The 23338-nt window shown below is 47.7% G+C and overlaps 1 protein-coding gene across 1 annotated transcript in view; it reads left to right on the plus strand.

Annotated features, from left to right (window-relative positions):
• Positions 1-23338, plus strand: part of LOC144133224 (transmembrane protein 135-like) — a 34841-nt gene that overhangs the window by 4738 nt on the left and 6765 nt on the right. Inside the window, exons 2-9 of the mRNA XM_077666124.1 lie at positions 4108-4244; positions 8043-8132; positions 10014-10047; positions 11620-11688; positions 15514-15560; positions 20254-20292; positions 21502-21622; positions 22599-22712. Coding sequence (XP_077522250.1) covers positions 4108-4244; positions 8043-8132; positions 10014-10047; positions 11620-11688; positions 15514-15560; positions 20254-20292; positions 21502-21622; positions 22599-22712 — 651 coding nt within the window. The remainder of the gene's footprint in view (positions 1-4107; positions 4245-8042; positions 8133-10013; positions 10048-11619; positions 11689-15513; positions 15561-20253; positions 20293-21501; positions 21623-22598; positions 22713-23338) is intronic.

The following is a 23338-nucleotide window of genomic DNA, read 5'->3' on the forward strand; positions in this document are numbered from 1 at the left end:
CGCTTTATGCCCAAAGCTGCCATTGCGCCATTAAAATTTATCATCACCACCACCGCCACCACCATCTTTAAAACTGCATTTCTATCGACATTTGTGCATTTACTCCGGTTGCAAATAATAAGCGATTTTTGGAAGGCTGCATTTAAATCATTGAGGGCTGGTCAATTCTGAAAGCGCCATGTTTGGTCCTTTGGAGACCGTGATACGGCACTGCTGTGGATTTCAACACTTGATCAGATAGATGACGTCACAGAGAGGCTGATAGAGCAAGGTATGTTTCGCACACATTGGTCTGAGAGTGTGTTTGTGTGACCCGTGCTGTGACGTCCCAACAACGTTCCGTATAGCACTGCAGGTATGTCAAAAATGTAGGCAGTAAGGGCCACAATCGCTCACTGGGCCACCATGTAGCAGCCCACCAGGAGCAGACAGACAGACAGAAAAACTTTATTGAGCAAGTGATTTTTAGACCCAGCTGGGTCCCTGGACCACTGCGCGGTCCCGCACAGCTCCCGCACAGGTCCCGCACAGGTCATGCCGGGACATGACGTCGGCAGCCCGAGTCACCGCAGCAAGCTGCGATGTCGGGTCTGCAGACATGAGCAGGACCTCCCCAGTAGCAATACAAAAGAAGCCCCCCACGCCGCGACAGGGTCTGTGCCGGACATTTCCTTTGGACGCCAACTAAAGGGGCTATCTGTTGATGATCCTAACAGCCTTACCATTTCACGCTCTCCTTCTCCTCATCGGGCCTTCCTCCTCGAAGCGAAAGCCCTACATCAACAGCGCTAATGATGAACGCCTTGCCCCGCCAGAGACAAGTCCTCTTGTCGAAACGTTGGCAAGCATGCACACCGAGGCTCTCCGCTCCCTTGTCCACTTTGTGTGTAACGTACATAAAAGGTTACGCGTTTGCTGGATCTTGAAGTATATCATGTTTGTTTTGAAACCGCTGGTGAACTTATCACACGAGGAAGAAGGAAGGAAGAGAACCGGAATGTTACAAACCAAAGGAAATCTTTACTTGGCGGCGCAGCAGGCAGCGCGGACAGAGTTAAGGTATGATTTGGTGCTCGGCGGATAGGCGCTCTGCGAATAATAATAATAATAATAATAATAATAATAATAATAATAATAATAATAATAATTGGTTTTGGGGGGAAAGGAAATGGCGCAGTATCTGTCTCATATATCGTTGGACACCTGAACCGCGCCGTAAGGGAAGGGATAAAGGAGGGAGTGAAAGAAGAAAGGAAGAAGAGGTGCCGTAGTGGAGGGCTCCGGAATAATTTCGACCACCTGGGGATCTTTAACGTGCACTGACATCGCACAGCACACGGGCGCCTTAGCGTTTTTCCTCCATAAAAACGCAGCCGCCGCGGTCGGGTTCGAACCCGGGAACTCGGGATCAGTAGTCGAGCGCCCTAACGACTGAGCCACCGCGGCGGGGCGCTCTGCGAGCCCGCGCTAGTTTTTGGCGTGCCTCGATTTACACGTGCGGAGCAGCAGAGGAGCTCCAAGTGTTCCTCTGAGTGCTCCTCGTGTGACGTTCATTCCGCGGCACGCGCGCCTGTGACGAGGAAAAATTCGTTGGAGGCACTTAGATATCTCTTAACTGCGGGAAGGCGAAAGCCGTTTGTAGTTTTTACCCAAGTTATTGATCTTTCGGTGATCTTAAGGTCACATGATCTCACGTGACATCACAAGGTCACGTGACCTATGTGGCGATGTAACGGACGGACGGTCACCGCGAGTGTGAGCCATTGAAGGCTATCGCCTTGAAACACTTGCGGCTAGCTAATGTTGCATGCACGAGACTCCACATTAACAAACGCGTCGCTAAGCGTATTCCCTTCGTCAACGAACCAAGCTGCTAGGCTGCATAACCAGCGCTATGAGGACTATTATTACGGAACTTAACTACGCCCGTACGTATCAGTCTCTACTCATAGGTCGTGACGGTGGCTCGGTGGTGACAGCTCTGGCACGAATAGCTTGGCTTGCTGCCGGCGCTGTCGACTCCGCCTCACTCGGACTATCCTGCCAGACTCGCCAGCTCAGCCCACAAAAGCGTCGCACCCTGTGTGGGGTATAGGTCGCTGGAGCGCAGGCTGCAGTTCTTTTCGAAAACTAAGTTGTCTATAACGGCATCCGTCGTCACGCTCGTGCAAACGTAAACGAAACGACTGTTGCGACTGCTGATAGATGCCTTCAACGAACGGCCAGCGGTAGTTTTCATTTGATGTGCTGCTAGGATGCACCACACGCCACCAACAATCACGGAGTCCATGTTTACGTCACTTTTAAGCTATTTCGTCATCAGAGTCCGGGCGGAGTTCGAATCAAAGCGACAAGGAAACGTTTTTCAACTTCAAAGATTTTCAAAAAGCAAGAAAAGCTGTACTATCGGTTTTTCTAACAAAAAAAAAAAAGCCGCCGCGAAGGCGGAGTGGTTATGGCGCTCGGCTGCTAGCCCGAAAGACGCGGGTTCGATCCCGGCCGTGGTGGTCGAATTTCGATGCAGGCGAAATTCTAGAGGCCCGTGTGCTGTGCGAAGTCAGTGCACGTTAAAGAACCCCAGGTGGTCGAAATTTCCGGAGCCCTTAACTACGGCGTCTCTCATAGCCTGAATCGCTTTGGGACGTTAAACCCATATAAACCAAACCAAAAAAAAATTGATAGAGTTGTCTTCCATGTCTTTTTAATGGCCTAGAGTTGTTAATGCAATTATTTTCGGAGCTGGTTCTACTCGTCCAGATTTAATGCCATTACACGTAAGCCCTGATGACGGTAACGCCTGAGCCACTCAAAAATTTTGCCCCATTATAAAAAGTGCTCATCGGCATAAAATCTCGTCGATGTTGTCCAAATGGGATACACAAAATATTTTGCACAAAATGCCGCTGTTCGCTCACAAGTCGAAAAAGGTGGTATAAATCGTGTGTCAACACAGATGCCGAGAGTATCTGTCATCTCTATCTGTATGGCGCCCTTTGTGTCGAAAATGCTCCAGATGTGCCTCATATCACTGCTTCCTGCTTGATAGGAAGTTGTTACCAACAAATTGTCATGCTTTTCTGTGTTTATTGAGTGCAGGCAAGAGTACGTACTCCTCAGGCAGACGAATTGTGCCGAACTCGGTGTAATGCCAATGGCACTAAACCTAATGCTATTAGCTGGCGCCTGTGGCACTGCGCGAATGCCGTTAACTTAAGACAGTAAACGCTTACAAGCGTTAAATTTGTCCCTTGGCACGGGAATAAAGTGTCAGTTCTACCACCAACTGGTATGGGGCTACACTATGTATAGCAGTGCAGCCTATATACTCAGGTTTAATCGTAGCCTGATCCATCACCGCGTGCTAGCCTTCCTCATGTTCCATGGTCCATTGAATTATTCACCATGAGCTGCTATTGACTTGAGTACGGACACCTATCAAATGCCTTGAATCCACTCTTCGTACGAGGCACAGTTCGAGAGTTCGGGGTGACTGCTCACGCGCAGATTCATCGCCTAGGCTTCTGCGCATGCGCACATACCGGACATCGTAACCGGATCGGCTAGCCGCGGTCTCCTTTATCTTCTTAAAGCTTGACTTTAAATGTGTCGAAAATTGATAGCAAAATTCGCGGGAAAGGCCCACGTAGGCAACTTGATCTTTATTGCGAGTGAACGTAGCTCCGTCATTTCAAACAAGTCTCTTGCAATTCCGCAGACGAACTCGCGCTCATTGTTCAGCCAAACTGCAGCAGAACTAAGAATTTTGCAGTTCTTCTACTTTCCAAGACGCGAACACTGTTCTTATCTCTGCTATTTTGCACTGGCGTGCCAAGATTAGCCGCGCTGATTCTCCGCCCACCAAGCAAACTCATCCCGCATTATCGGCCACCGATCGTTTCCGTATTTACCTCCAGCCTCCCTGGCGTCGTCTAGGTAGCAAAAAGAAAGATTCGACTCACGGCCGAACACCCGCCGTGAACCTGGCACGCGTACACGGTCAGGGCGTCATTGCAGCAGCCGCAGATGCAGGGCTTGTGGTTATCTAACCAGGCCATCGGCCGCAGGGGCGCTCGCGTAACTCCTTCTTATCTCCTTTCATCTGCGCAGACAAGCGCCCTGACTCGGTCCAAGGGCACGCCTCTGGAGCAGCTGATACTGCGAGATGTTATCGGCAACAGCCTACGCTCGTCGCTCAGCATCGCCTACTGCTTCTTCTTCATGTGCGCCTTCGCGTGCATCTCAAGGTGAGAGGGAGAGGGGGGGGGGGGGGGACAAGCGATGAAGAAAAAAGTGCGTTGCCCGCCTGCGACTTTGTACGCATGATGCCAACTAACGCGCTACGTGCTGCCTTGTATGGGGAACCTGCGCTGCCAAGGCGACACTGCAGTTGTTCCATTCGGTGACTCAAAACTGCTTTTGTCCGCCGCTTGGGCCGCTGCAAACGCGAGAACACATTCTGCGCGATTAGATACCCGCGTTTGGCTGACAGCATTCATTGCCTAGCTTCCGTCGGCGTAGCCCAGATAGCTGACGCACGGCTCGTGCGCCTTCGACAGAGCGCAGAGGCTCACGCCAATAAGCGCCTGAAGGTGGCGCGGAAAAGTACTGAGTACTACCCAAAACTGCTTGCTCTTCTCGCTAGGCAGTGTGTAATGGCGCTGCAATCGGCACCGCAAACTTCAGCGCAAGTTCCCCATATGGAAGCAAAAAGTGGAGAACAGGCTTTCCGACCTCCCTCTGTGGACGAAGTGATAGCGCACTGCATGCGCCCCCGTAATTCCGACTCCACAAAAATCGAAAATTTGTTCGAATCACGTGGAGATCGAATCAGGGGTGACCGTTTAAATGCTGCAATGATGCCGGGGCCAGACCGTGAGAGTCGGATAAACCGAAAGTTCGAATTAAGCGAGTTTCAATTATTGAGATTCTGTTCTGTAGTAGCTTTAACACAGACGGAACGACAGTTTCTATACTTCCGATCCCTCGACACATACGCGCGATATATCTGCGTGCACGTTTCTGGCAGACTGCTAAAAAAACGCGGCTATACTTCACCCGTTTTCGGATGACGTAAAGTGCGGGATGCACATAGGAGATGCAGGCAAGTACTACTGCACGGTGTTCAACCCCTGAGGTTGAGGCTGCTTTGAGCTACAGAGGGGTCTAGCTTTGTGTAATACCGTAGGAAGGTCCACCAAGCGACGCATTTATGTAGTGAATTAACGTCGACCTACTGCGTCCGAGTTCCGTGAACTCCCGGTCTGAGAGTGCCTTTTGAAGCGAAAAGCTTCACTACGTTAGGTGAAGCAGTCTTCGGGTAGGCAGCACAACGAACGACCTTGAACGACCTTCAGACCAACCAAGGATAGCCGTGTATGACCATATGTGGTACAGTTATGGTGTCGAACCCTTGATCCCTGACCTTCAGTTGACCTTAGACATTGGGGTAACCTTTGGGTTAACCTTTGCCCTTAAGGACATCCGATGGGGATGTCGTAAGACCACGTGATACCACGTCACAGCCACGTGGTCGTGTGGGTATAATATATAGAACGGCTGTCTCGAGCGTGTAGCGGAGCTGCCATGGACGAGCCTCAGACGCTTAGCAAGCGTGCTTGCTTTTCGCTGAATTCCAGGGTTAGCTAAGTTAAGCCACTGCAAATTTTTTGTTGATCACTCAGAGAGTCTTCTTTTGTGCAGTCGCACATTACTAGCACACACCCTCACTGGCCTTCCAGGTTGTTCGTTCTGTGAAGAATTGCCTCCGCGAAGAAATGCATCGGCGTCCCGGTGTGTCGCCAATAAAACCTGACCCCCGCATCCTCCTGGTGCATGCTGCCGCGGTGCGGGGTTTGTCGCATGGCTACGCTGCTACAGCAATCCGACAGCCACAACTGCTGCAGCGTGTGAACGGTGTGCTCCACATGTCTCGGATACACCACATTCCACAGCACTAGATGTCTAAGCTTTATTAGAACAAAACGAAAAAAAACTATGAATACCAGAGTAGTACCTCTAGTGTTGCTGTTATTTAATTCATTTTCGCATGATGTGCTGCCATAGTTTGCTAAGTGAAAGAAATCACAGCGCGAAAAGAACGAAGCCATGAAGGAACACACAAGACAGAACGGGCGCTGAACTCTCGACTGGCAGGTCGTTACGGCAACGAGGTTAACCAGGATGATGCTGTCGTGGTGGCCCAGTGGTTATGGCTCTCAGCTGCTGACCCGAAAGGCGCGGGTTCGATCCCGGCCGCGGCGGTCGAATTTCGATGGAGGCGAAATTCTAGAGGCCCGTGTGCTGTGTGATGTCGGTGCACGTTAAAGAACCACAGGTGGTAGAAATTTCCGGAGCCCTTCACTACGGCGTCTCTCATTCTCATAGCCTGAGTCGCTTTAGGACGTTAAACCCGTATAAACCAAACGAACCCTAACAAGGATGATGGCTAAATCGCGGTGAGTTCGTCGACATAGACAAGAGCACAACGTAGGAGAAATACGTGGTTTCCGTCACTTAGATATGCACCAACTATAGCCCAGACAAAAGTCCTTAATTATTCAACCTAGTTTCCTCCAAATCCGTTGGTCTGGCCGTTACGACCGGAAGGTGGAAAATCAAAAATTGGTTTTTATGAATGACGAATTCCGCATATTTGGGCATTAACCCATTACCGCTATCGTGTCATACCCCTAAAGCGGAAATTAAGTGACCCTTCCAGTTTGTTTTTTTTTTCGATGGCCATATAGAAAATCAGTCGATTGTACCCAACGTCCGAACTGATGAAGGGTGGTAATTTGGACCTGTTGGTTCATCACAGAAGAGGAAAGTATGCAGCGAAAAAAAAATGCATGAACGACAGAAGAAAGACAAACACAGCGTTTGTGCTTCTTGTATTTCTTTTGTCGTCCATACGTTTTTTTGCGCTGCATATTTTCCTCTTCTGTGAACGTTCGAAGTTCCCGCGCTGATTATGAGTGTTCAGCGCCTCGTTGCACGTAGTGGCAGACGTACAAACTAGAAGCGTCGGTCCAGCTTTCCTGGGCTTGTGAAAAAATCCTTGGTTGAATGCTTATGACATGTACCCTATCATAGTCTGTCAAATCTTTAGGGGGATCCCCCAAGGTGGAGTAGATTCGTAATAAGAAAGTAATTACTCCCTTATTACAAATCTACTCCGCCTTGGGGGATTCCCCTAAAAACAATTGGCCAACACAGTTCCCACTTCGAGTTATTGATCAATCCGCCCTCGGCCTACCATAAGCTTGCCGTCCCGGTTGGCTCAGTTTCTGAGGAAACTGTATAGCTTTTCTTTGTAGCCGTGTGGCTGAGCTCGGGTGGATGTCAAATAGTCATTATTCCACCCTATCATACTGCCGCAACTTGTGCCTCCTTTGCCGGGTGGTTGACCGTGATGATTTTAACAACAGTGTTACTAACATTAAACTCACGCTGGGATGGGAGCTGTTACGGAAACGCCGTACCAACTCCCGGTTAGAAATGCTGTACAGAATCTTTCACCGAAAAATAAAAATATATAAAGAAAATTATTTGCTTCCGCCGCATTTCAGGTCAAACAGACTTGACCATGGGTGGAAGATTAGATAAATTAAATGCAAAACTAACACTTATCAAAACGCATTTTTCCCATCTAGCATTAATGACTGGAATCGCCTGCCCCATGAAATTGTTGAGTGCCGTTCCGAGTCTATGTTCCGCGCGTTACTGTCGGATGTATGAGTGCGCAGTTGGCTTTCTTTTGGCTTTTTTAATCACGCGGTCTTCGTTCTTGTTGGTCCAGCATCATTTGGTGAGTTGGCTTTTTTTTCGTCATGTCTTTTTGTTGTTTCATATTTCATTCATTTTGTACTTACTGTGTCAAGCCTTGTTGTATTGCTTTTTTTTTCTTCCTCTTTTTTTCTGGCCTATTCTTCTGTTATGTATCCTCATCCCCCCTGCAATAATGCCTTCGGGCGCTGTAGGTATTTCCAATAAATAAATAAATAAATAAATAAATAAATAAACGCTCGTGCTATGACCTGCAGCGCTCACCTGGGCCACTTCTCTCCTGGCTCGGTGCTGTTCTCGAGCTTGGCGGCCGCCTACCTGGGCATCAAGCTCGAGGAGCCGAGGCGGTAGGTATGCAACACCATGTGCAACAGTAAGACAAAGCGTAATAGGAAAGCGATTTATAAATTTCTTTACCTGTGCTTTGGAATATGTGCTTTTATTCACTTACGCTTTGTTCTTTCTTCGTACATTTTAGTCATAGTGATTTTTTGTTTTTGCTGAATAAGTGCGGATTTCCCAGGCTGAGGAAGCGGCGATTGCTTTGGCGATGGTTTCCAGGAAGGTCTCGTGTGTAATTGCGGACTCCCAGATTGCATGTCGTAACTATACCAGAGGAATAATTGGTAAACACGCAAACAGTATACTCAGAACTCAAGGAGATACACACTTTAAATCCACAGTCGTATGGACTCCGGGACACTGTGGGGATGTTGGAAACGAAGGCGCTCACGCCTCTGCCCGCGCGCTGTCACCCCGGGTCCCCCAACATTCGCTGGAACATAATTATTCTGAACCACTATTAAGCTACTCCAACATTTGAGATTAACGAAGAAAGCATACGCCGAACCGCACAAAAATCTAAACAGGGAGCAAGAGGTCATTTTGAGGAGACTGCAATCGAATACTTATATAAACCCTGTCAAGTTCAGGTACATGTTTCCAAATTCGTATGATCCGCACTGCGCCTTCCGCTGTGAATTGGCTGGCTGACATATACCATGTGGTAAGGGCATGCCAGAAAAACCCAGCTATGCCAAGAATCAATTAATTACCCAACAACTGAGGACTATAATTATAGGAGGCGGCGCTGTCCAGCTCACATTCGGAGAACCAGCTTTCGCTGGCGAACCGGGCAAGAGTGGCGGCAAAAGTAAATGGGCTTCTGGAATGAGGGCCCCACACAAACATTCTCTGCATTAAACGTTTCTCTCTCTCTCTCTCTCTACAGAGTTGTTACATTCAGCATAAGCATGGTGACTTTCAAATGTTTCCTACTTTCCTGTTAAGCACACAAGTTCTATACAATCGCTTTCAATTCCTTGCAAATGTGTTTCGTATGCACTGCATACGTGGCTCCAGGCTGTCTCCTGGTTGATTCCACCTTTCGCCTAGGCCTACACTCATTATTCCTAGTTAAAATAAAGCAAATGCAATGAAATGTATTTCCTGAACGGTGGACAAATACGATAACAATTAGTTGCTAACTGCCACGTTAGCAACTCAGATTGAAGCGCCACGACGTCACATAACATTGACATCGCGAAAGCAATGTTGCCAACTAATGTTTAATTGTTTTAGGCAATTTTTTCAAGACAGCTAGCTGCCCCGCCACTAATACAGCGACTGCATTTGCGTCTGTCTTGCTTGTCCGTGTTGCTAATGCGCTGTAGTATGATGAACCAAGAAGCCAGCTACTACGTATTAAGTAATACAAAACGGTTCATTTCTAAATCTCTATACTCAGTTTCAAACACCATGTGCAACGCTGTCAAAGCTAGCGCTCTTGTTTGCGCTGTCTGCATCCGCGACCAAAAAGTAGTGCGTTATTTGTGGCGAGCGAAACATAATAAATGATTTGCCTGTAGGCTTACCCCCTGACACATTTGTCATGACCTTGGTTAAATGCACTCTTATTGCTGACAACACGCTGTCGCTTCATCGTGCCATAGTCCACTCGGACACAGAACAAGCGCGGAGTAACACGCCTCCCTTTATTTTCCCGTCCGGACTACTTCCATACCTTTCACAGCGTTACACCTGATGTATGGAACGGAGTATAGGGCATCACAAATGTGCTCGTTACATCACTATTTAATAATTAAACGTGTCGCGAGTCGCTCACGCTTCTACGGCAAGGCAATTTCACCACGATCAAATTCATTGAACGCACATAGTGTCTTTAAAACTGACGTTCAGTTCTGGGACGCGTGCATTTTCTATCGCAGAGTCCAGGCACTCCTCCTCTCCATGCTGCGACTGGTGAGTGCCTCTTTCACACACCTGCCTTTCGCCGAGGCCGGCTGTACACTGCGGTGTACCAATGCTAAAAGCCACGTGACCGTTTCTTAGTTGTAATGGACTGCGACAAAAAAAAATCATCCCGTTTGCAGAAATTAGGAGGAATGCGTCTGTAGAGTGCAGCCTTGAGATGTGCTTCACTATTTCCCTTCTGTTTTGACATACAGTGAGATGCCTTTAAACTTTAAGACCTTTAAACCTTTCGACCTCGGTACCTTTAGACAGACAGCTACGAACAAGAAGATGCGACAAAATAACGATGATTAGGGTGAGCTGGTGCGACGTGCAATTTTGAACTTGACAGCGCTAAAGAGGACATTTTCGTGGACGAAGGACAGAGGAATACACAGGCCTAGCGCTTACTTCCAACAGTTCATTTTTCGAGCGGGCAGAGGTATTTCGTGGGAAAAAGAGAGGGGCACACACAATGGCATTTTTTTTTTCCAACAATCACTAGGACGGATTGATCAGGATGCTTTCTGGGCTGTTTGTTTTGAGATAGGAGAATTCTTTTTTGGCGAGTGCGATAGATGGGCTGCTAACGTATTCATCTTCTTGCATGGTCATCATAGAAAAGGCTTCAATTATTTATCTTACGGTCCTATATTTTTGCTTTCGGGTTATGGTTGTTTTGCGGAACATCGAGCTGCATGGAGTCGCTTTTTGTCCTGGGACACTTTGCGAAGTGTGTCGCCAGACTACCCAGGTGTGCTATATATATTCGCACGCAGTTAGTGCTCTCGCAGCCTCTCATTCAGCCACTTGCCCGTCTGTCCCGCTTCTGCCTTTTTGCACGTCTGTGGGATATTGTAAATGACACCTTGCAAGCATTTTGCGCTGTAGCGCTATTCCGTCATCAGGTGTGCACCAGGTAATCGTCTTGCTAAATGGTAATCGTAAATGGTACCTTCTGTAGTCGACAAAGCAACACTGCCACCTCAGCCGGCGCATCCGGTTAGAAACATTAAAGATACACAGGGACACCTAATTACCTTATGTGTTGGCGATGTGGTAGCATTAGATGCTGTTGGTGCCTTTTTCCAGAAGTGAAGTCACTTCCGGTCTGGTGACGTCATTCCCTCAGACAGCGGACGAATATGCCCGCCGATCAGCATTAGGCAGTGGCACGGAGCAAGACTATACAGGAGGTGAAACTCCCGTCAGCGGGAGCGAGCGCAGGCGACCAGATAAAGTCACAATTGTATGCGCCGACGGGGTCGCATGCAGTGGCGGCGCCATGCGGCGCGTCGTGGAAGCCGCAGCGAATAAAAAATGCAGCGCCCAGGCAGGCGGCTCCGACGCGCGCTCAAAGCAGACGACAAGCAGACGACACGGGTGTTTGCTACAGCGCGCGCACGCCGTGACGTTGTATTTCAGTAGTTTCTTTCAAGGCCGCCAGCATGATAGTGGCGCTGCGGGCTTGCGACCTTTTCTGGTCGCCGCAGACGACGGAGTTTCCACTCCTATATAGTCTTCCTCCGTGGGCAGTGGTAAGAGTTCGAATTCAATGCATACCTTTTTTTTTTTTTTCAGGCTGCCGAGGTGGCTTTTGCGGCGCTGCAGCACGGTGGGGTTCTGCCCGAGGGTCTTCACCGCGCTCAGGTGAGGGGGCGCTGTCTCCTCGAGACGAAAACTCACTAACTCTTCACCAACTCTTTTCAGCGTTGTCATGCAGCTAAACAAAGAAAGTAAAAAAATTGGTAGGCGTCTAACGTATAGTTAAACTGAGCAGACGTGCGAAAACAGGCGTTCATTCTTCAATTGGAAGGGCCACTTAAGATCCGCTTTATGGGTATGACGCGATATCTTCAGTGGATTAATGCCCATGTATGCAGAATCGGTCATTGCCTAATTAACATTCATCGATGGATGCGAGTCCTCATACCACTGCCAGCGCAGTGGCGCAGCGGTTACGAGATGCGCCACTGCATTGGTAGTTGGCAGTTTTGTATCACAGCCACCGGTATAGGGAACTTGAGCTGAAGTTTGCGCGGTGCCGATTGCAGCGCCATAACACACTGCCTAGCGAGAAGAGCAAGCAGTTTTGGGTAGTACTCTTGGTACTTTTCCGCGCCACCTTCAGGCGCTTATTGGCGTGAGCTTCCGCGCTCTGTCGAAGGCGCACGTGCCGTGCGTCAGCTATCTGGGCTACGCCGAGAGAAGCTAGGCAATGAGTGCTGTCAGCCAAACGCGGGTATCTAATCGCGCAGAATGTGTTCTCGCTTTTGCAGCGGCCCAAGCGGCTGACAAAAGCAGATTTTTAGTCACCGAATGGATCAATTACAGTGCCACCTTGGCAGCGCAGGTTCCCCATAGGAATTGTGTGATCCATGTTGCCTACCCGAGCAACAGGGACTCCGGAACTTTTCTTTTGAGTGGGAGGGCAAGACTTCGAGTTTATTTTGTTATTTATTTAATGCTATTTACATAATAAATTTTACATTATTATTTCTTTATTTTTCAATGTTAAAAGGTTGATGCAAACTGTCACGTTGTGACGACACTCCAGCAGTAAGGAAGACAACGAAAAGGCTTCCAAAATAAACTGTTTAAGGGGCTGACTCGCGCCCACTAAGAACCGAGTGACTCGGCGGCGGCAATAGTCACAAGCGCGCTGGGCGGTCATCGAACTGATTGCATGCAGTTCTTGGCCGCGCTCAATTTAAAGCTGTGTTAGATGCGGGCACCTGGTTCGCCTGTGCCGTCTCTCGCCAAGGTCGGTGTCCCCGGGTTCCGGATCGGGAGACTGCTGTTGTGGGGGTGACGAAGAGATGAGAGGGTCTTCGAGGTGAAGAAGAGACTGAAGGGTTTATTTACATTTTTACAAAGTTCGAAAGAGTGAATCGGGAGCTGGCTGATCACACGCCAGATCGGTGCTTAAATAGGGTCCGCTGTCCCCAGATCCCTAGTTGGGGAATTTAGTTCATTAAAAATGCGTCCAATCACTGTGACGTCGATCACGTGTCCAGTCTTTAGGGTCCGCCTTCCAGGACGGCCCCAACAACACACTCTTGCCACTTCTGGCAAGTTATGGTCCGCGCTCTCCAGGCAGCAGTGATGAATAGCCCGAAGGGGGCCCCATGAAAGCGTCGAAGGTCAGTCACCTGCACTTCACAGCGGTAGCGTGGGAACTAAAGGTTGCCACTGCAGTTTGCAGAAGGTTCCACGTATAAGGAAAAGCACAGTCTAAGACGAAGTTGTTTTCGAAGCACGAGGATTCCGGCGACGTTGGCTTAGTCAAACACGGCCGCATTTGCCACGGCTCATTTGCAACCCCGCCGCTCGCCGGCTCCCCAGCCGTCCCCTCCGGGATAAAGATGTCCCGGGTGGGTCCGGCGTTTAGAACAAACGACAGGTTCACCAAAGCCGTTCTCAGGCAGCGGACGGCCGTTTCACCCCGTAAACAGCAGGGGGGGGGGGGGGGGGGGGGGGGGGAGGACCCTTGTAGTCGCCACCACCTGCACTCGTGGCGCTGCAACCACGTCTACGGCCCTTTGAAGCCTCTGTCGATTGATGCTTCTCAGTGGCTTGAATATTCTTGGCATGTTGGCGTCTCCAAACGTATAACAGCTGGCAAGAAACCTTGGAGATAAAGAACCAACAGCAACTACAACAGTCTGGAAAAACGTGGAGGCATCTGCACATGGCCACGATCAATGGAGATAAGTCTGGTCGCATCTAGCATTACAAAACAAAATGATAAAGACGGGCGCCGGCGGTTTTGAATGCCAACGATCAAACGGTGCCAAGATTCACGGTAATATAAAACGAACTGAAATGGGCAGCTTTATAGATGTGCGCACGAGGAGCGATCAATTGCATTAAAGAAGTTTGTACATAGTTTGTTTAAATTCTGATAATCCTGATCATGCACACGGGTCAGACAGTCGACTTCTGTTGGGACATGACTGGTTTATGTTACTCATATATGAAATGCTTCACAACTGGCTACGAAGCCAAGTAGCTCAGCCCCACTGTGCTTTGCATTAAAAGAGTCCTAGAACTGAAGTGTTTCAATTGTCAGAAATCTGATCCAAGTGCAAGCAATTAGAGACTTGGGGGGCGCTGCCCCCTCTGCAAAAATGTTGGGGGGGGGGGGGCGCCTTCATTTCGTTCATGTTCACTGCAGCCTGAGAAATCGCTCCTAAACCAGTCGTTTTGAAAAGGCTGCAGATTTCTAGCGCACAATACAAAGAAACGAAGCGGTCTGCAGGACATACAGACGCCCTCAGCTTTGTCGAAGCTCTTCGTGGTTGAACAAAAAAGTTTGCCTCGGCCCCGGGGCTATAAAATTCACAGCTTCATTAACCACTCTATTCCTCAACAACTAAGCTGTGTGAAGACCGCGCATCCTTAATATAAGCTGGCGGACGAAATCACTACCTTTGGATACAAGCCGCTTGCGGGCCGCGGAAGGCCCCTGAGAAATCGCCCAGGGCAGAATGCGCTTCTTGAAGGAAGTAATTTCGCGTCCGGTGGTGACCCAGCCGGCTTCGAACCGTGTGGTATCGCTGGAGTGTTGGAGCCAACTCTTCCCCACGTGATTCCTTTCGAAGTTGAAAATAGGTGTACAATGCGCCCTGGTATGAAAGAGACCAGCGAAACGACATTGATCGAAGATAACTCCTCAAGCACAAGCTCGAACCTCGCTTCCCGACTCCTGTGAGATACTTTCCGTTAATAAGAATAATCCTCATTACGCTCTTGACAGGGGGGAAAAATAGCCTCTTTCATATCGAACCACAGACGTCCACAATGCTCGGCTATACTGCGTGTCCCACCTAAAGGAATCCATGTTTTAAATTAAAAAAGAACGATGTGTCCTAGCAGAGTCGAGTCAGCCGAGTGCCGTTGACAGTCACGTATCTGCAATAATTGTTTTTTTTTGTTCCGCAAGTTTAATTATAAGGCCCAATTAGCTTCAAACATAAAGTCTCAGTTCGAAATTTGTAGATCGTCTTGAATAATAGCCGGCTGAAATGTTTAGATCAAAGAACCATTTACGTAGTTTTCTTTAATCGGCCTTAAAATAAATCCCACTAAATACAAAATCTGCTGCGTGATGTCGGTGTTACTTAGCTGTGCTACTCTTCACTTCACTTTATTACCTTAAAGGCTCGCGGGATTGGGGGCATTACGTAAGGGGTGGGTTACATGCATAACGCCGATTTAATAAACAAAGAAAACACGTAACGTGCATAAATTATTCGCTGTCAAATATAGTAGCTAAACAGTTCGTAAATGTTGATGCACAGGTGATTACAGCGATGTCGTGTGGAAGGCTGGTATAGATTAAGTTTCCCCTAAACCGTGCCAACTATTGGACAACTATTGGGATCACTTCTTGCCACAGTGGGTGCAATGTCGACGAGTGCTCTCACAGTTTCATGCCTCGATGCCCTCTCCAACGCGAATGACGTTTCGCAGGTGCCCCTGTTCGCCGTTAGCCTGGCCGGAGTCGTCTGGATGGCTCGGTAGGTATAACCCGATTGTTGTTCCCGATTTTTATTCCTTCTCGGTAGCCGGCGTTATCTTATAACAAACCACTGTGTTATCAGGAGCCGAAGTATTGAAGCTATTCGCACCTACCATAAGAACACTTCACGACCAATCGGCGCTGTGAACGCGAGTTATCTAGTAGAGACCACGCCCTATAATAATCGCAAGAACTGCGTTTATGATGTTTCTTTCGTATATTATTACGGTATCGATAGTGCTAATTACTCATTAGCATCCGCTCATGCACGGAGTTACGGCTAGAAAGAAAACCTGTACGCAGCTTTCTCAAAATGCTCGAAGCGGAAGAAACAGTTCGTCCTGCTCCAGAGTAGTGTGTATGGTCGCCGCCGTGGCCCGACAAAATATGGCTGCATCGTGTGAAAATATATGCGCTTTCGAAAGCATGCAGGCAAAGCAACCCCCATCCAGTGCACGTAACTAGTCGGAAAAGCCAAATTTTGTCGAGCCACAGCGACAAGGGTAATAGCTTTTCGAAGTTATAAAAACTGATATGGCGGTTACTAACAGCCGGCTACAAATCTCTAATTGCAACTAGACACCTAACTCTGATGGTTAAACGTTAATTATCGGAAATTAGTTAACCACCTTACTAGTTAAGATGATTCGCCGGTTTTCTGGCGTACGCCAACACTGGCAATACCATGCCGCAAAAAACCCACATATTTTTGAAAATTCCTTGAAGCCTTGCTTGCAACACCTGGTATAGCTTCTAGAACTCTATCCAAATCAAGTGCGACAAAGTATCCCCTTCTTGAGTCAGCGTCGTCATCATCTTCCTTTAAACGGGCTACGCAAACAGTGAGTCAGGCGGCGCTGTCACCGTCATCGCGTGCTTCCAAGGCTCTCCGCGGTTTCATAAGAAAACGCCGAGACCGACCGACCAACCCTCTTTGTTCTGTTGCCTTGCACGGATCTCAGAAAGCGCGGTTCTTGGGGAGCTCTCGCAAACTTTCCTCCTCATTGTCTCGCGGCGGCGGCGAATGAGCCGCGCGACTCCCCAGCAATTAAGGAAAATGCAGTGCGCGCTCCGACTCAAATGATGGCTGCGGAAATGCGCGGCGCTCTGCGTTTCTCTCACTGAAGCTATGCGTATACAGTCGCAACCGCTCACCCCGCCTCGCCTCATATGACGTCACCAAAGCTACACGTGCGTCGCGACGCTCCGAAGAATTACAGTTCGTCCGCAGAGCCAACGAAGCAGGGTGTTTTAACGCAAATTCAGCTTCGTACTTGTAGCCAGACAAATGATAGTACCATATTGTAGTGAGTCGCACCGGAGGCAATGCGTCTTTAGAGTGGAGGTAAAAGAGCAGGAAGCACTTCAAACGACGACCACAAACAATACCTGTGCTACACGGGTACGTTGAAATGGCATTCGAGTCGAACGCCATTCGAAACTTCGAATGACATTCGGACTGGACGGAACCGCACGGTGCTACACGACTATTCCAAAAGCATTCGAAAGCTTCAGTATTCTGCCGCCAAGCTACAGGGGCGCTGCTACCGTCAAGTTTTGTTTTAAACAAATATAGAAGCAACAATTAATTTGTAAAGTTATATTCCGCTATAAAATTGCTACTTTTAAAAACAATTTGCCATTTCTAATAAATTTTACTATTTATTCATTACTAAACGCCTCTGTTCTAACAGAGGCCCAAGCCCATAGCCCTGCCATTTTTTGTGTGCGGTCTGTTGGCTACATTGGGCTCTATCTCCTGCGTTTGTCGCAAAAATCGAAAAAGTGCAATAAACTTCACTGAATAAAAAAAAAGCTCGCTTAATATGTACACACAGACGCACACGCACACAAAATAAAAAGACAAAACACAGCAAAAGCAACAGCACAAAGTGAAAAAACTGGCACCGGGCCAAAATGGCTGCCTTTCTTTCCTACGATGGGTGCCAGAGTATGCGGTAAATATTTGCTTGCTAACAAAACTTCTGAAAAAGATCCGTGTAGCCTATATAAATAGTATTAAAAATTTCATCGTTTAACGAACGTATTTGCTCTTCAAAACTTATGCTGCCACCAATGGCGCGAAGACTCTGCGGTAGAGAGTAGTCGCGCTTGCGCCTCGAAGGCATTCCAAAATCTCGAATGTCTCCGCGGAGCTCCGTCGACTCGAATGTCATGTGAACCGAATGCCGTTCAAAAACGTCGTGTAGCAGCGCAGGTTTGGCAGTCGAGTCGAATGACATTCGTTTGGAAGGCATTCGAAACGTCCGTGTAGCACAGGTATAAGATGGGGCAACCACCTACTTGCGGTCGTCTTTGCAGCCGCTCTTCTCTCGTTTTATGACTACGAACCAGTTCGCCCAACAGGTTCTTCTAATGTGCCAGTGATAAAGTTTAGCGTTGTTATCGCACGCGTGCCGTAAATGTTTTATTTGATGGCACTGACAGGCAGGGTCCTAGCTATTTGCTTACGTAGTACTGGCATGGGGGTGTAGTGGTGTTTAGAAATTGGCACTCTCGGACAAATACTTCATAACTATACCGGTTACCCGTAATAATGTATACAGATGGAATATAGTGACGTCTAGGTCACTGTAATAAGAGTGAATGTTGGTTTATCGACTGAGGAATCAAAAGGCATCCTGACATCAGTCTATGCGCTCGGAGTATACTCCTGTAAAGCATGCAGTGCTCGCAATAAACGTCGTAGGAAACATGTCCGTTTAAAGGGACACCGAGGAAAGGGCAACTTTATCCAGTTATTGTTCTCAGCATAAAAATTGCTTCTCTGCCTCTTTGTTGCTACGTTGGCGCTTTCCCGGCAGCAAAACACGAGGGAATCACCGAGAATATTGGATTAAAAAACTTTCCGCCAGTATAGATTCGAACTCGTGACGTTCTTACCGAAAAGGACGAGTTTCCACCATTGTGAAGTTAATGGCGGTGTAGCCTAGCTTCCGAGATTCGCGACCTAAAATCGGTGTCGACGCATGCATTTTACTTGCGAAATTGTCCGGAAGGTGGCGACACCCGTATTTTGCTATTTGATTTTTTTTTTCAGCTTATAAAAACTTCGTTGACGGGGTGAGTGGCTTTTTTGTGATTAAAGTTGAACCTCGTTATAACGAAGTTGAATGAGTCCGGCGATTACTTCGTTATAGCCGTAGCTTCGTTATAGCCCGTGTTGACCGAGCTCCCAAGAGGAATCGTCATTCCTTCGTTATATGCATTATTCCGTTATAAACCGTTTCGTTATAACCAGGTTCGACTGTATAACGATATCAGTAAAGGCAGACTGCTATTTGTCCTCAGGGTCTCTTTAAGGCACTCTCAACTATTCCTACCAAAGAAATGTAGGTTTCTATGTCAAATGACACATGGTTTACGAGGAAAATTACAGACATTTCCAATAAGCGTTCCCTGGGCGTCGCCATATTGCTCGCTGGACTGTTGTGCGCACTCGGCGCCATAGCTTGATTGAAGCGGTAACACGAGCTCTCGGAACCGGTTTGCAGCAGTCCAGAGAGGAGGTGTTTCGACATAAGGCAGTATTCATGTGACGTCATGGCATCATTTTGTCGTCCAGAGCGTAGCTTCAGCGGTGCAGGCCGGAGCATGTGGCGGGAAGCCTATGAGACACACGCGTGGCCTTTCGCCGGGCTTCATGCACAACAAAATGGTGGCTAGGCGGCTACTGAGACGTAGGTGAATGTTTCCTACAGGCGCGAACGATGTCCAGAGCTTAACACCCGCTTCTCATTCTTAGCAAACAAGTTTTGCGGTAATCTAAGAGAAAGGCAAAGGCTGCGCCCCGCGGACGCCACAAATCCTCACGAGTCTAACTCGTGTTGTTTACATGTGCAATGTAAAAGCTGATATGTGCAAGTGGGGAACGGTTGTGATTTGCGTGGCAAGCCTTTCTTCCCATTACTTCTAGCCATCTCTCTTCGTCGTATACTACTGGGCATAGACTGCTATGTGCTTAGAAGAACAGAGAAAAAAAAATGTCTCAAAATTTAAATTGCTCTTCACGAATGCGTTACTTAGCACATGTTGAGCGGTTCAGCTGGAAAACTGGATATATTTGTTACCGTCAGACGCTTCCCAACGCGCAACCGCCTATAAGTCGAAACCAAAATGAGAGCCAGACGCGCACATTTATTGAGATGGAAAAGATGAAACGCCGCTAACAGGACGGGACAAGCTAGAATGGGACAGACACTTCAGCTGACTACCAACCAAATGATTAATTTGGTTGCTAGTCAGAGCAAGTGTCTGTCTCGTTTACTCCTGTCCCGTTTTAGCGCTCGTACATCCGTTCTGCCAAAATATACCAACCAGCCCGTATTAGTCCTCTCCTCAAGTCGGATACAACTCAAGAACTACGTGGCTTATCTCCGACTAGGACCCCCTTCCAGCCAATGGCGTCGGCCGATTCTCAAGAACCCGCTATCGTGACAGTGCAGGGAGGGGCTACCCGCTTCCATCTACCACTCGTTTCATTATCACGCTAGCAGGGTGGCGAGAATCGGCCGACGCCATTGGCTGGAATGGGGTCCTTTGACGGGAACTGACGGGGAAAAGCCGTTTCGTTCTTGAGTTGTATCCGACTGTAGCATGTATTCAGACTTCTCTTAGGAGTCTGGCACTCACGCATGAAAAACTCAATCTCTCCTTCGCCGTGTCCGCAGGGGAACCAAGTCCAAGGATCTGAGCCTCAAGGCGCTACGGTCTGTGAGTTCTTCCAGCAAGAGCACCTCCTTACGTACACCCTCCCGAAAAACCCTGTAAACTATGTAATGCACTGCTGTCCAACTCTAAAACGCATATAAAAACACGCAAGTTCTGCAATACAAATGCGGTCGGAAATCATCGTGTTCCCGAGGGGTCACTATGTCAAGAATTGTGCGCTAAAAGAGCCGCTCTCAACCGCCTTCCGAGTTGATTGCTTTTTCTCAGTCAGCTTTTTGTTCCGGGTGTACAGATAACTAGTTTTTCTTCAGCTTCCGTTTGAAGCTATTTCTAATATCGAATGAAATGCGCATTTTGTCGCGCACGTATTAGAATCATGTGTCCAAATATATTGTCGTATGTTTCCGAAGGCACAGAGACCTGTAGCATAAAGCGTGGAGAAAGTCCTTAGAGAAATAACTGTCGGACCTATTGTGGCTTTTTTTGCGTTCTGGTGAACATTTATACTTGAGAAATATATTTTGATTAACTCCGATATGCAAATTTCGCTTAGGTTTCAAGAAGACATTGAAAGCGCGTGTTGAGTGCGAGGACTAAATGAATTGTCCGGTCCTAGGACAGCGAGGTTTGCTGAAAAAACTGAGTTCTAATGGAAAACCAGTCTGAAAACCCTATTAATTTTGTCTGTTATGTTGCACTCACTGACTTAAATATAGCATGTTTAGATTAAGGCTGCAAAAGCATCGGGGTGCAGAAATCTTGCATTTGGTAACCCGTGACTGCACGTGCTGAGCTGCGGTAAATGTGAATTTCTAAACCGCTCAAAACCAATTGAATTCGCTTGGCAAGCTTCAGGTAGAACTAAGAAAGTATTAAATCAACGAGCAATTTTTGCAACTGTCTGTTAGTTCACAGCATGCTGAGTTGCCTCATTTAAAGAACGTGCACAAAAAATAGAAAAAGCCAACTTACAAAAGCTTTCCGTGCGTACAGCGTTTTTATGGAGGCAAAGCGCTAAGGCGCCCGTGTGCTGTGCGATGTCAGTGCACGTTAAAGATCCCCAGGTGGTCGAAATTATGCCGGAGCCCTCCACTACGGCACCTCTCTCTTCCTTTCTTCTTTCACTCCCTCCTTTACCCTTCCCTTACGGTGCTGTTCAGGGGTCCAACGATATATGAGACAGATACTGCGCCATTTCCTTTCCCCAAAAACCAATTATTATTATTATTATTACACGATGCTGGCAGACTGTTCTTGGGCTTCCAGCCAATCTCTTGCAAGCACGGCAGTGGGGGCTCGGCGCCGACCACAGGAATCGACGACCACAAGTTCCGGACGGCTCTGTCCTGCCTGGCAGCTTCGCTCACGGTACGCTCAAAGGCTGCATGGCAATACGCTGCAAGGATAGTAAATCTGAACAGTTCGCGTATCTGAACGAATGCGAACTAGAGAACGAGGAGGGTTCAATCAATCAATCAATCAATCAATCAATCAATCAATCAATCAATCAATCAATCAATCAATCAGTTCATTCGCACTAAGAAAAAAATGGTTTACAATGCTGAAAGTTCAAATAATTTACCCATAAATGCCGAAACTTCAGGAATTTGAAAGAAATTATTTTTTTTTTATAAAATGCTTATTTACTTCAGAACTCGTAATCATCCATTTAGTTATGGAAATAATTTTCTAAACACCTACACTTGAGCCGTCCTACAATGTAGGATTCTAGGCAGGTAACGCTATCTATTGCGTCTGGTAACGCTTAGAACATTTGACATCGGTTTTAAGATCACAGTTCTCATCCCACACAGTGGTTTCCTTACTGCATAGGGCAAATTTTATTTTTAAGAATCACAATCTTTCTGCATGAAAGCACACAACGCAACTCTTGAAACAGACAGCTTTATAGCCTCTAAAACCTACCTGAGTGGGCGCATGCTTTTCACAGAACAATCTCTTAGATTCACGACGAAAAAAAAAAAAAGTGGTGTCCTACATGTAGGATGCTCTGTATATATCGGTTGGTTAAGGGATTAATTTTACAACCTGGAAGTGGATGAGTAGAAACGAATTCTGTCGTGGTCGAGCCTCAAACTTGTCCATGGACAAAAAAAAAACCTTGAAGTCATCGCAGTTCGCTCATGAAAACAGCCCATTGCAGCATTTCTTTTCTTTTTTATTTTTTACAGCTTATTAAAGTTCTAACAGCCTAGAAAAGTAGTGTGTGTGCCATTAGAACGTGTTGATCGATCTACGTAGGGCACCATTGTTGTCCTCCGTGTCCTATTAAACTAAAGCAGTGGGCCGAAGAGTAGGCATATTTCTTCCTTCCACTGCGCAGAGGTTCGTGATGTTCGGCAGCATCGGCAGTGCGGCGTCTTTCATCTTTTCGTGGGGACGTCGCATCGACCCACGGCCCGGCCTCTTCTTGGGCTCGTTTGGAGCCGTGTACAGCGTAAGTTGTCTTGCGTACAGGGTGCTTCACGTAACAAGAGCCAAATTTGTTAGAACAAGTTGTGGCGTTATCGAGAGACTTTTATAGGGAACATTTGCCTCTGCTTCCTGGGCTTCTTTTCGAGGCTTAACAAGCAAGCCACTCGGCAACGAGTAATCTAAAACCCGGTACACTGTTCAATGCGAATGTGGGCAAGGAGCAGACAGGTGACAAGGCAGTAGGGGACTATTGTATAGGGTCTAGAAATAGCGCGCGGGGGGGGGGGGGGGGGAGCTAAGAATAAATTTCGCAGAGCGAAATACCTTAAGAATCATAGATGCCTTATTCCTCAAACAAGAGAGCCGGAAGCTAATTTCTTGGAGGAGTCCGAGCGGTGAGACTTCATAATGCGCGCCCATCCCGGAGTCATGTAGGATGTGGGAGCTTTAGGCAAAGTGATTTGTAGCGACCATAGATGGCGCTACAATTAGCATATAAGGAAAAAGGAAACGAGAGCGTAAGAAGCATAAAAACGAACAAGTGGTAAGATAAAAGGTAGAGGAATTCAGGATCTTGCTCTAGAACAAATGTGCTCTGCCTGAATGATAGTATTACAAATGCAATTACCATGAGCGCAATAGAAGCAC

Source organism: Amblyomma americanum, chromosome 5 (genome assembly GCF_052857255.1).
Source record: "Amblyomma americanum isolate KBUSLIRL-KWMA chromosome 5, ASM5285725v1, whole genome shotgun sequence".
NCBI classification, from domain to species: domain Eukaryota; kingdom Metazoa; phylum Arthropoda; class Arachnida; order Ixodida; family Ixodidae; genus Amblyomma; species Amblyomma americanum.